This window comes from Linepithema humile, chromosome 5, assembly GCF_040581485.1.
Source record: "Linepithema humile isolate Giens D197 chromosome 5, Lhum_UNIL_v1.0, whole genome shotgun sequence".
In the NCBI taxonomy this organism is placed as follows: Eukaryota; Metazoa; Arthropoda; class Insecta; order Hymenoptera; family Formicidae; genus Linepithema; species Linepithema humile.
Genome location: NC_090132.1, coordinates 18,876,447 through 18,889,749, shown reverse-complemented (window position 1 = coordinate 18,889,749; position 13,303 = coordinate 18,876,447). Strand labels below are relative to the sequence as shown.

Sequence of the window (13,303 nt, the reverse complement as noted above, 5' to 3'; positions counted from 1 at the left end):
ACGCTTGCATTAAATTATTCAAAAACGAATAAATGACATGTGAAGGCACATTTCGTTCTTTTAGTATATTTTCAATATTTTTTTTACTTTAATAATTCAGCAGTTAAATATTATGCAACTATTATGTAATACTGAGTTTATGCAATTTGTTTGGATCCTCAATGAAGCATAAGCTGCGATATATATCGTCGCTATCGCCACATAATTTGCATATAATTTGTAACATGCTATTACTGCAATCGGTTTTTAGCGGCATGTAGCCCACTGCCATAATTGGAACGCACCTATCGCAACGTGCATCGGCACGTACGCTCACCAAAAAGTCGTCAACGAAAAGAAGAGCGCTTTCTTCGATGCGTGTAACCGATGTGTAAAGTGTTCGCTGAATTGTTCGCTTGCGAAAATATGATTGTCGCTGTATGCGGCAAAGCTACGGCGTGCACTCATAGTGACGTACCGATGACAGGCGGAGGATTCGACAACTGGCGTTTTTTTCGTTTGCGATTTCCGTATCGATATCCGTGTTTGTCCGGTTCGTGATTTCTTTCGGTCGCTCTCATTTTCTCTCGCTGAATCGTCACTCTCCTCCGTAAGTCATGGTGCTTTCCGTTCAGTTATTCCGTTAATCATATTGCTTACTTAATGAACTTACACCGTCGACTGTTACACGGTGGGACGTCTCACTTAATAGTTTGTTCGCGACACGTGATTAAAAAAAGATATATTATTTTCTTATTAAAAATTATTTTATTGCACTGTGTGAAAACTCAAACATAATAATAATTACGAATTTCCTTATACAATTCTCAGATTAATGATACGATTTCATAAATTAATTATTTATTTTTATGATACATTGGCAAAAAGTTTGATAAAAGTTTGATTTGTTACGTTTTAATTAAGATTTCGTTAAAAATCATGAGATAGAAATTTCATATGAGTACTTGTGTAAAAATTGTGTTTTTTTTATTGTGATTTATTTTTTATGTCATACGTTTTTCGAAAAATGTCTCTCAATTGACCAAAAATCTTTTCTTGATAATGGGATTTAACGTACTATGTGTGTAATTTATTATTTTTGTACAATTTATGTATTAAAAAGCCAATTGTGCTTTCTGTACATATTAAACTTAGTTTACATAACTTATTTAAGCGCACAATCTAAATAAAAAAATTGAAACATAATAATAATGCAAAAATAAGGCCAATTTTATAAAATACATAAGTAAATTTAACAGTAATTGTTACAAATTTAACAGTAATTGGACGTTGTGATATTGTTATTAAATATTAGTATATTTTACGTTTTTGCAGGGTTTTAAATTAATAATAATTCTAAAATGATCGTCTTTTGATACTTGACTATTGTAAAGTTGACTACAGGAGCTTTTTTAGTTATGTGAACATGTTAATCAAAGTGAGTCGTTAATTGTGTTAGGAAATGTTGCAATTATAAAAAGGTTTTATGTGTTTCGAAACAATAATGTATTTTTACATGATAAGATAAGTGGGTTGTGTGTACGACAGCGCATCGAATCGATACAAGAGTGTGTCGAATAGTTCACACAGGGAGAGAGATATCAGCGACACGGCAAAAGACATTTCGTTTCGCCAAGTCGCGATATCGATCACGGTGCATCGATTGCTACTCGGCAAATATCTTCGTTGATACCACTTGCATAATAGGCAATCTGTTATCGATTAAAATTACTGTAAATATATTAAAAAACTAGTCGCAATATGGCGATCACATATTCTTCTATGGTGAACTGACTGTTTTTTTTTTTAAAACAATTCTTTGCTTACTGTAATAATATTGGAATGTACAAATTATATAAAAGAAGCGCTAAATCGACTCGAACGTACAATATTGCTCACCTTGCAACAATCTTTTTCTTATTTACCGACAATCGCGTGATGTGTTCCATTATAGTTTCAAATGTCGTCTTTAATACAAAATTATCGATTCGTAAATATATTATTCAATCTTGATTATTTACAATATCGCAATAACAAAATATAAGACAGTTTCCTATTTCTAATTTGTTTAAAGTCGTATAATAAAAAAAAACAAAGATAATTATATATAATTAAAATTATATATAACATATGCATTACATATGATACATAACGATAACAATATCAATAAATCATCGAGCGCAGTTCACTATTGAAGAATAATTCGGCAATTCGGAGCGAAGTGTTGCGCAAAATAAAAGCTCAGGTAGCCGTCGACGTGTTCGAAGCGCTTGCAAAAAACGATCAACACTCAACACATTACTTTAATCTTGCTACAACAACAATGCTATCGTTACAAAGTTTAAGGTCGCGGTATCCAAAAGTCTACCGTGTTTAAAAATTCAACAACGATTTTCATTATATTTACTTTAATACTGGTTGGTCGGTATACCACCTGGGTTTAATGATAAGAATTATTTGGCACATGTGCTGGATGGAAGACGAGAGGATGGTTCCGAGGCCGAGTCTTGGTTCGTCAAAAGAATATCGGGTAAAAATTTAGCGTATAAATGCTCAAGACAACGAATATTACATTATTTTCACAAATATACTTTCGTGTTTTCGCATAAAATTCTGCGGGCTGAAGACAATTAATGTGCGCGCGTTTTCGAAACGTTTGTGCAATACCATTCTCGTCATCCTGGCGTATTCAGGCGATAAAGCATCTTTTGTGAACGCGAAATTCTCGACCAGAAAGGAGTAAAGTGTTGTCCCGACGTAACAGTAATCGTAAAAAGTGTGCGTCTTGCATAGAATTCATTGGTCCGTTCATTTTTTTTTTAATTTTTGTGTGTAAATTACCGAAGGCCGGATTGACTCTCTTAAATTATTGTGCATACACATAATTATTTAACTTTAAATTAAACTTATATCCTAGCTTCGTATCCGGCGATCCTGTATCTTTACTCTAATCTGGTCTCTGCGCAGAAACGAAAAATTAATTCGTTTAGATGACGTTCATCCGATCGCTTGTAGTGGTATACACATCGTTTTTTCTGCAAAGGGCGGATTCCCCAAAATCGGAAAGGTTTATAGTGACCACGGGGCGAGCGTTCGCCGCGCGATCACTATCTGTATGCTATTTGCAACAGGTGACGGCGTTTAGTATTTGTGTGGCGATGCTAACCTCGCCGTTCTCCAGCTTACGGAGCTCCTCGGCGTGTTTCTTGCTCGGTTCCGGCATTACGTCGTCGAGGATTTTCAGTTCGCGTTGGGTGAATATCAAGTCCAGAGATTTGCGTATGCCGATCATTACGACAAGCTGTAAAATTTCATACGATTTCAATTAAGTTTTTCATAAATATATCATCCTTTTGAGTTGTGAGATTGATTAATTTTCAGTTTTACAGTTATTGCATTGAAAATTACATTTAGCAGAGTTATGACCCAATTTGACTGAAAAACTATACTGATTTATATTTATTAGTAAAATTATGATTTTTGAAGACAACTTGACAATCTAATTTAATTTGTGAAATATTATAAATAATATTTTGTGTGTATATATATAAAATATTTTATATATTTCTCAAATCTCAAATTAATATCAATTAATTTTATAACATTTATGATAAAGGAAATATTTTGTTGGACATTTTTAAATCGACTACTTACCATTAAGGGGAACAGAATCGAGGTAGAACTGAAGGATTTTATGAGCCACAAGCAGGCGAGGCAAGTAAGCTGGATTGCAGTGAACATGTGTACACGTTTCAACGGTACCTAAAAAAGCACATATTTGTTTCAAAATCTTGGAAACGTGACAACTTGAGAATAATATCTCGCTCATCTCAAATTCTTAACAACTCTTAAAATATTTTATTGAAGAAAAAAAATCTGAAATAAAAAGGAATTCTACTTCGAAGATATTGAGAAATCCATTTGCTCTTACTTGGCGGAGGAACATGTAGTCTGGTTGATATTTAACGGGCATCAGCATAATTAGAATCCTGTCAAAGAATTGGAGACCCTTCAACGAGGCGACGCCCATGTACAGGAAGACGCCAAACAGTACCGGCATCGGTATATTCCTCAGCATCGGTGTTAGGAGCACCGAGCATCCGATCATCAGGAAAATTAATATATGAGTAGCTCTCTGCTCGCGGACGCCTAAAAATTGCGGCTTCTCGCCCGGCGCGGCGCATTCGGATTCCAACTTCAACGAGTTCACGTGATTTATGGAAAGGACCGTCGCTGCGACGAACCATGGAAGTCCCATCACTGAACATATTTCAATTAGGATGGCCAAAACGAAGAGGTCCAAATGATACCCGCATCCTTTCTGAAAAAGTATCGATAAAATTATTAATGCGATTAACGTTATCATTGCTGCGTTATCGTGAATCTTGTTTTAATTATCATTACATATATGAAAGAGTAAATTTTGCAATGTATTTTTTTTATCACACTTACGCGTGATATTTGTCGACGAAAATGCTATGTATGATATACGGATATAGCCGCTCACCTTCAACTTATTTTCTTTCCTATTAACAATAACGGCCGTGATCTGCTGATCCATGAAGATCAATATAGTGCCCAATAAAGCGGGGAGAAACGCCACAATAGCACTCCACCACGGATTCTTCTGAAAAGGCCAGATTATCCATCCTCGTCCCTCCAATGTCGGTTTGAACTCTGCCGGCACCTCCAATTTCGGCGTTGGAATCCCCACGAAGTGATCCAGTGAGCTCATTGAGAATATCGCGATTATCACTGCAAAGTCGCTCACCACTTGCCTCACCTGAAAGCGATACAGAGTGTCAAGAAAGAAAATTTTTTCCTCAGGAAGATAAAGTTAGTATTATATTAGTTGTTCTAAGTTCTTTTCAATTGAGATATCCGTCATGTTTACCTTCGAGGGGAAGAATAAAGCGTTCTTGAAATCTTTGAGTTCCACCGACAGTAAGAACGTACCCATGAATAGGATAATTGACATAAGGAACACATCGGGTACATAATGCGGTGCATTGCAGTCGTCGCCTACCATCGTGCCGTTGTAGCTCTGAAAGAAGCATAACGAACACGGCGTCACAAAGGGGAGATGGAATTGGATCGCCGCCGAGATCGTATTTTCCTACGGATTTAGAAACGTCTAGTGATCTAGTTACTCGCGGGAACTTGTAATTTCTTAAGAAGACACCGGAGGAAGCAAGAGAGCTTTTGATTCCTACGGTTGAACGTAATGAGACGTTTGTGTGCTCGATGTTTGCATGTTTCTTATCAGTCACGATTACAAAGTCACGGTAGAAATTGGTATTCAAATGGAGTTTGCAATTTCTATAATGAAACACGAGGCTGCCCGAGCGGCGCTCTAAAATTAAAGGCCGCTTTGATAATCTTATTAATGGAGCCGACTGATAAAAGCGCAGTCGAGCGCAGTCTAAGTCTTACAGCATATAACGCAACGGAATTGTTTATTGCTAACAATAAGCGGATCGTCACTCGCGCTTGACATCGCGTGCATTATTTCCAATACCTCGCAGGCTTCCTTCTCCAACGTCGTCCAATTCATGTTATTATAACTGGATGGCAGAGTGATGTTCGGTGGTTTACACCAGCAATTGTAGCCCAACATTTCGTTAGGATAGGTGTTCACGGGATACTTCTTGCCGATTGACAGCACATTTTCGATAGCCTGAAATCGACATTTATATTTGTATATTTATATTAAACAGAAAATAATATAAAAAATACTGTAAGCACGATTTATATTTTTGTTAAAACGATCGAATACGTGTAACATTTAATTTTAGAATTTTTCGTGCTTAATAAATGATAGATTATTATTGTATTTTTCCAGTTTATAGTTGATAATGGCATTAATTAACTTGTTGAAGCTTGAGCTATCTAAGAAAATTGTAGGTGCATCGACAGCTTTTAATATTTCATTATCAAATAGTGACTTACATTATAAATATGGAACATCACGAATATTGGAAAACCATTTATTGTAAAATAATGTAATGGCGCTTTACGCGCTACGTGTTAATAGCGGTACGATTTTTCTCACCTTGTAGATAAAGATGAAGGCGATGAGCGTGGCGAAGTTCTCCTCCGTAAATCGGGTGATGTAACAGACGCAAGCACTTGCGTCAAGGGCCACGAGAATGATCAGAATAAGGGCGGTCCATGTTCCGATCCAGTAGCGGAATGACATGTAATTCCAATCGACTTTCCTACAAAAAGAATAATAATCTGATCAGATTATCTCGAAATACCGCACGAAGAGAAACAATGTTAATGGATAAAAATGTATATTTCACACTTTATATCGTCGAATCTACCTTTATTTTTGTCAAGTTGCAAAATGAAAGAAGCTAATTAAATATCAGAACCAGTCTGTCAAAAATCGTCACAAGAAGTTTTATTAATATCAAAGTTCCGTCCGGACTTACTTGCAGAATTCGTAAACGATCGTCTCGAAAACGAGAACCGGACCGGTGGAACCGAGTATAGTCAACGGCTGGCCAGAAAAGAATCCATATCCTATGCCGCAAACGAAACCGGAAACTAGTGATTCCATAGCGGCCATATGCTTGCCGGTGGCCTCGCTGAGGAGGCCACCGAAGGTAATAATGGGCGATAAACAGGCGAAGTACAAGAAGATGAAAGAAGCCACGCATTGAAGCGCCAAAGCGTCCTTGAAGTCGGAGAAATAAAACGGAGCTTTCCTTTTAACGTCGTTGATCAGACCGCCGAATAGTCTTCCGGTTCTCTCGAGACCGGATTCTTCTCTCAGCTTTTGTTCATCAGCTTCCTCGTCGAAATCTTCCTTAGGCTTTTCCTCCTTCGGCCTCTTTCTGACTTCCTGGAAATTAAGCCGCAATTGACGAAGATGAATACCCTCTGAACGCGTATGTTAAAATTGAGTATTAAAGCCAATATAACTTTGGCGAGCTTTCAATGCTTCAGATATGCAAAAGAGGGCTTTCATTGCGTTTTCATTGTCACTGACAAAGACAGAAATTACTTTCACGCATTTCTAATCGAATTCATCGAAGTTATACCGCCTCTTATTCTTGCTTGAGACTACTTTATTCTCACCTGCGACGGAATAGCAGCTGGCGGTTCTATTCGAATCGCCGGATCCCATTCACCGGGTGGTAATACCGTCACGGCGTCTAAGAACTCGTCGATACCGGCTAAAAGGTGATTTCTATTTTTTGCCTTGTAAGCCACATCGTGGAAGACTTCGTCGGACATCAAGGTTGCCATCGCTCGACCGATCTCGTGGAAACCCGAAATACCGCCCTAAAACCGATCCATACAACGCGATTGTATATAATAATTTTGTTTGTGTATAATATTGTCACGATGTTGGTACACTGTACTTTTCTATACTTCTTTTTTAATATTGTTTAAAATACTTTAACTCATTTATTCGTATATTATTTCGAATTTCTTATTAAGTACAAATTAATAATTATACTTTTTTGTAACTTGGAAAATAATTTCTTAGTAAAGAGATAAAAGGAAATAATTGCAAGAACTTATGAAATCTATTAGCCACGCGTTACGCAAGAAATAGAGTATTGTTCTTGTCAGTAAATTATTTCTACAAGCAAATAATTCTAGAAAAAAATGATAAAAATAATTAACTTTTATCTAAAAAAAAATTATCATTAAAAATTCAATTTTAGACATATTGGTTTTAACGCATAGAATAGTTTTTTGCGTATAAATGTGACATAATTTTCTACATTTACGAGTAAGTATACAATGTATCGTACAACGCATTATTATTGCATTTTTTATAAAAATTCACGGTATGCAAATTGTGTAAAACTCACAAATTGACCTAATTTTTGAAACATTTGCAAAATAATAAAATCAGTATAGTTTAAAAGCAGATATGGTCTTTGTGGAAAAACAGTTGTAGGATGAAATCGCATGTTAAGATACAATAAGCTCATGATTGCATTTAAAGTCACATTCGCATCAAGAAGAAATTACGTAGGCCTCTCGAGCCAATAGTCAGCAGGCGCAATCAGCATGCATGACTGCTTGTTAAAGGTTTAATTGTCTGTGAGGAGGAGTGGAAGCGGCCTTTTAAACGAGCTTTTTAAATTGATGTTTAGTTAGTAGATGTTAGATATATACGTAAACGTGGGAAAAAAAAAACTTGCACAAGTGATTCGGAGGCAGTTCAGAGTAGATACATTCTTTTTTTAAACTTCACCTACAGACAAGGTCAAGCGTGGAAGATGACAGCCTTTGATAACTCGTTGATACAACCGTAATGACCGAGTAGATATTGATTCGTGCAGATGACTGACAATTCACAAGGATTTCAAGGAATTCGTTGAGGGTTACAGTCGCATTTCTATGGATGCGCAGTTATTTTATTTGATAGGATTATAGAAAGTCGAGCATTCTAAGTGTAGATACGCAATTTGTTGACGCGTTAAGTTGATGTTTTAATATCTGAACAGTATAAACTTTTGTATAAACCCCCCGTGTGTTGTAATTTCTCTTGAGCACAGCGTAGGGATTGCGTAGCACTTTTAAGTAAACAAGTTACTAGCTTTTCGAACTTGTCTAATAATAATTTTATTTTTCTTTGCTCCAGAAAATCATTTCCTTTTGAATTGTTTTCACTCGTGAAACTCGTTCAATCTATTTGCTTTAATTTAACCCTGAATGAAAAGAAAGGAAATAGAATAATATTTATAACAATTACGAGAATTGTCTGATCATAAAACACCAAGATTCATAGAATTTGTTTGCACAAGTTAAATTTCTCTCGTTTTCGTATACGCGACACGCTGATTAAAATAAAATACTGTGTATGCAGTAAATTTTCTCTTTTCATCGCGATAACTCTTGCACATTTGTAATTAACGCGAGAATCTTAAGGAAATGGCACCTGAAGTAGGTCACGATCATATTTTACCTTTTGCTTTTCATTTTTCGCGCTTATCTCAATTTGTTAGTGGTAGCGTTCTTACCATCGGTCCTAAGAGAACGAAGATAAATCTCGTTGGAACAGGAACTTCTGTCAGGTCGCCCATTATCCCGGCTTGGCTCAATCGAATGAATGCGGACAGAGTCTTGTCGAGGAAATCGACCTCACCCACAAGTATGTTGCTTGCTTCAGCGCCGGCTGGTATCTTCCTCATGAAGTGTGTATTACCCTAATGAGAAAGCGGAGTTGAAATTTCTCGGATTAAGTTGCTCACGATATTTAACAGAACACTGATCTTAACATTAAAGGGAAAGTATTCGAATAAAATACCTTTAGAAAAAAATTGCTAACAAAACATTTGGCAATTTTTTTTTTGCTGATATTAATATCATAACAGTTAATATTAAAGCATAATCTATCGATTATGATAATTAGATCAAATTTTTATGAAACTAAATTGTGTAATTTATAACGTCAGATTCGTATAATTTACAAAGTTTTTTTCTCCAGTAACCGGAGTTTTATAAAAATTTATAAGTAAAATTATACTTGAAAAATAATATGTAAATAGAATTCTTGACGTGAATTTTGGACAATACCATTAAACGGACGGTATATAAATTCAGTTAACTGACGCTTAGTTGCAATCACAATTAGTGAGCTTAAAGCCCGATAATTACCGAAACTAAACGTCATGAATCTTCGTCATATTGTGTGACGGCTACAATGGCCACAGGGCCAATTAGAGGGATCTAATTTTTAAGGATCCAGTTCAAATAAGGTGTTTACGAACCCTGTGATTAGCATCTCCGTTTTCCAAAGCGGAAGAACTGTGATTTCTGCTGATGGACACACTGCTGGGGCTGCGGTCTATCCCGTTGCTGCCGGGTTCTTGGCCTGAAAGAGATCTGGCTTACTGCCTACTGCATTTTTATAAGCGACTTAAATCACCACCCTCGTTAGTAGCCCGCGATGGAGAAAATGATGGCTTTAATACGCCCGTGCGTCACTAATCCTCCAGTTTACACTCGCGCGCGGATTGCAATTTTCGCACACCTTGAGTTTCACGCTCGCGTCGTTCGCACGAACTCGTTTCCGTGATTAGAACAGCACGCTCCGCTTTAAGGCACATTTCCGTATAACATCAAAAAGAGCGGATGTGTTTTATCTTGGCATAAAAATTACTACGCTTTATGCGGAAATTTATAAGTTTTTTCGCAACCAGTTTCAGTCGTATGCTTGGAAAACGAGGAAAAGTCAGAAAACGCGGAAGAGAAATTTAAAAAGTTATCAATCGTTAACGAGCGCTGAACTCCTTTGTTAAATTCAAGACATCTCTCATTTCCGAGAAATCAGCGCGGGCTTTGAAAGACACAACGGAAAATAGAACTTCGCGGGATTAATTAGAACAGTCGTAATTGATGTCATAAAATTAAATGTACTGGTTTACCGCAAACATTTACCTCAAACAATACTCCACGGATGAAAGCTTACTTGTTAAACAATATTGTTTAGAAAGACTGATTTTTAGGAGATAATATAAGATCTGATATTATACGATAAATGATACAAAAGTAAAAATAGTTATTCAAAATATGTTATACTGATTATAAGTATTATAGTAATTTCCAATTGCAAAACGTGATGAATTTTTCTGCTTGCGTAAATTGCAACTAATTGAACGTACAGCGTTATAATTATTTTATTCACAACAATCTGCTATTGCAATTTCGTGTTATCTCTGAGTTTCGCTAATTAAATATGCTGTCTTGCAAAATAAACGATCTCGAGTTGCAACTAAATTCTCGCTAGATTCGGGAATTAAATTTCTTGTGCACAACAAAATAGAAATTAATTATCTGATAGGAATCAAGTGTAATCGAAAAAGAGTTCCATTATTAATTATGGAGAAACCTGAATGAATTTGAAAATTAAATTATTCCGATAGCAATTATGCGATTACAATCGCGGGAGCACATTAATTTATTTGTAATCAAATTTAAATCTCGATCAGCGCGTAAAATCGATATGATAACTGCTTCATCCGATTAAACGGATTCTCATTCGATTAAAGAGAAAATTTGCTCGAAGTCTGCCATATTTAAAGTAACACTCGACCTTTGCGTCAAATGTCAAGGACGATTACGAGCAATCCCTGGCAAAGATAGTCCGTATCATAAATTTCTTCGAGTCTTATCGTAGAAGATGGAAGTAATACAAACTCTACGTGGCACTCGATATTCCTAATTCCTCGATAATCTACTGCAAACAAATAATAATTGAAAATTATCTATCAGGCATTTCTTGATCAGCTTTGTCGTTCTTTAATGTACGTCATATCAAAATATTTGTATTTTAATCTCTCGATTTTTCGATACCATTTACACAAAACAAAAATATATAAAATATGTAGATTAATCAGTACAAATTTTACGTTAATGAGATAAATTAAACATATTTTCCAATTAATACTTTGATTTATATTATTTGTAATAAATATTTAGTGATCAATAAATGTTTCTCTCTCTCTGAAGGCACAATTATAAATATTTGGTAATTGGAAATTGCTTTTTATTTTTTGCGTGGGATTTGATTCATTTTACGAAATTGCAAGAGGAATAATGACGTCTGGCGTTTTTTTGCGAATCGACTACCATTATTCGCGGTAAGGAATACTTTTCGATAATTTCTCGCGAGCGAAACGAAGTTCGTTAAGCGTTCCAATGACTCTCCCGCATTCCAATGACAATTCGTTCCGATCTCACAGCGGCTTCTCATTTGTCGCGTATGCCGACAGAGCGTATCCGACGGATAATTGCTACTGCAGGTTAATCTACGTGTATGTGTGGAACTTCACTACGGATTAATGAAGCTCGCGAGTGTGAAAGTGTATGAGTAGAAAAGCGAGCACAGAAAAGCGGTTTACCGGGATTGCCGGGTATCGCAAGGAAGCGGCTACCAGCATTCAGCGCTGCTCCACTGCCCTGACTTGTTGCGCCGGCGATCGCGGGAGCGGAATTCGATTCCTCCACTAAACATGAGCATGAAACACAACACAGGGATCGTCTTTTATTTACAAAGGAAGGTGTGAGAGGGAGTAAAGGGTATTCCATCGTCGCGATAGTCACGAGCACTTTAAATGTCGGAATCTCTTAGGTAGAGTAGCTCACTTGATCTTTTGTTTTAGATTCTCTTTTTATTTTTTTATATATCAAACGTAAAGATTTATATATATATTACTCATTACAAGTGTAATTTCGTTCATTTCGATATTTTTGTATCGCGAAGATAATCTCTAGCTGGCGTTTGCAAATACGAATTAAAAATAGCCGCTTTAGCATATTGCACACGTTTTAATCTCAATCTTGAAATTTAATACGAGAAAAAACTGTCGTGTGCTAACAAACAATTTAATTTCGGTATGTATTTCATATATACGCGTACTGATTGCAACGTTACCGTGGAGAAAGGATTACGCATGCGACTGTTTCTATTTTTACGTAGAAAGTGCGCATGAAACGTCAGGAGCGAAACACGTAGCGACATCGCTCAGTTTTCTTGTGTGGCTTCATCGCGCATTTCGCTACGTCGTTTAGTGTTCTAATGTCATTTCATTTCCATTTGACAGTGAAATTGTCAGTAAACCGCGACAGTCATAAAATTGAAATATTTTGTAAATTGTTGACATTTAGAAAATTTGAAGCGATGATGCACTTATAATTATCAAAGAAATTCATAAAAATGTAATTTTGCAATAATTATACATAACATCAATCATATTGACAATTATTAACGTTTTACAATATATATATATGTATATACATATATATATATATATATATATATACATTTTTTAAAAGTATGACATTAAAAAAAAGGTACAATCATTATTACATTTTACGAGAAGAAACGAGGATATGCTACAAAGGACACTGAAAAAATATAAGTTAATTATGACATTGAGAGATAAATGCACAGTAGTAATGAATACAGTAGACAGGATTTACGAAAGTTACGTGCATTTAGTATGATTACAACGAAAGATCCATCATGCCCTGTGATCGGAATTATAAACATTGGCTTACGTCATCAACGAAGGAACGTGCATGTTGGTTCGATGGATAATGAGACCATGAACGATGATTTCTTGTGACGTCATACTCGATAAAAAGTAAATCCATCATTTCCATATACTAAAATTCTCCGCGTTACCATCGCATTTAGTGCTTAATGCGTCAGTTTATTTACTTGAATTAGGGATGACATTTGTCTAAACATTCAATTTAGTAATTAGATAGCCACATTTCGACATTAAACGCTTAATGAGAACACAGATCATGCTCGACAAGCAATCCACTTCTCATAATGTTGATGGAC

General features: G+C 35.9%; 2 protein-coding genes across 20 annotated transcripts in view; one reads left to right on the top strand and one right to left on the bottom strand.

Moving 5' to 3' along the window:
• Positions 1 to 13,303, top strand: part of wg (wingless) — a 105,797-nt gene that overhangs the window by 13,378 nt on the left and 79,116 nt on the right. The window lies entirely within an intron of this gene.
• Positions 1 to 13,303, bottom strand: part of Ndae1 (Na[+]-driven anion exchanger 1) — a 52,757-nt gene that overhangs the window by 6,664 nt on the left and 32,790 nt on the right. For 14 of the 19 annotated variants that reach the window (XR_010890144.1, XR_010890145.1, XM_067354684.1 and 11 more), the window contains 12 exons: positions 11,853 to 11,957; positions 9,720 to 9,823; positions 8,970 to 9,155; positions 7,066 to 7,272; positions 6,417 to 6,829; positions 6,032 to 6,197; positions 5,498 to 5,656; positions 4,874 to 5,023; positions 4,487 to 4,762; positions 3,911 to 4,300; positions 3,634 to 3,741; positions 3,146 to 3,280 (listed from right to left, as the gene is read on the bottom strand). Coding sequence is in view for 16 of the 19 variants with exons in the window: in XM_067354684.1 (XP_067210785.1) it covers positions 3,146 to 3,280; positions 3,634 to 3,741; positions 3,911 to 4,300; positions 4,487 to 4,762; positions 4,874 to 5,023; positions 5,498 to 5,656; positions 6,032 to 6,197; positions 6,417 to 6,829; positions 7,066 to 7,272; positions 8,970 to 9,155; positions 9,720 to 9,823; positions 11,853 to 11,957 (2,399 nt within the window). In the remaining 3 variants the exon portion in view is untranslated. The remainder of the gene's footprint in view (positions 1 to 3,145; positions 3,281 to 3,633; positions 3,742 to 3,910; positions 4,301 to 4,486; positions 4,763 to 4,873; positions 5,024 to 5,497; positions 5,657 to 6,031; positions 6,198 to 6,416; positions 6,830 to 7,065; positions 7,273 to 8,969; positions 9,156 to 9,719; positions 9,824 to 11,852; positions 11,958 to 13,303) is intronic. The other 5 variants (XR_010890146.1, XM_067354688.1, XM_067354691.1 and 2 more) reach the window with 1 other exon arrangement.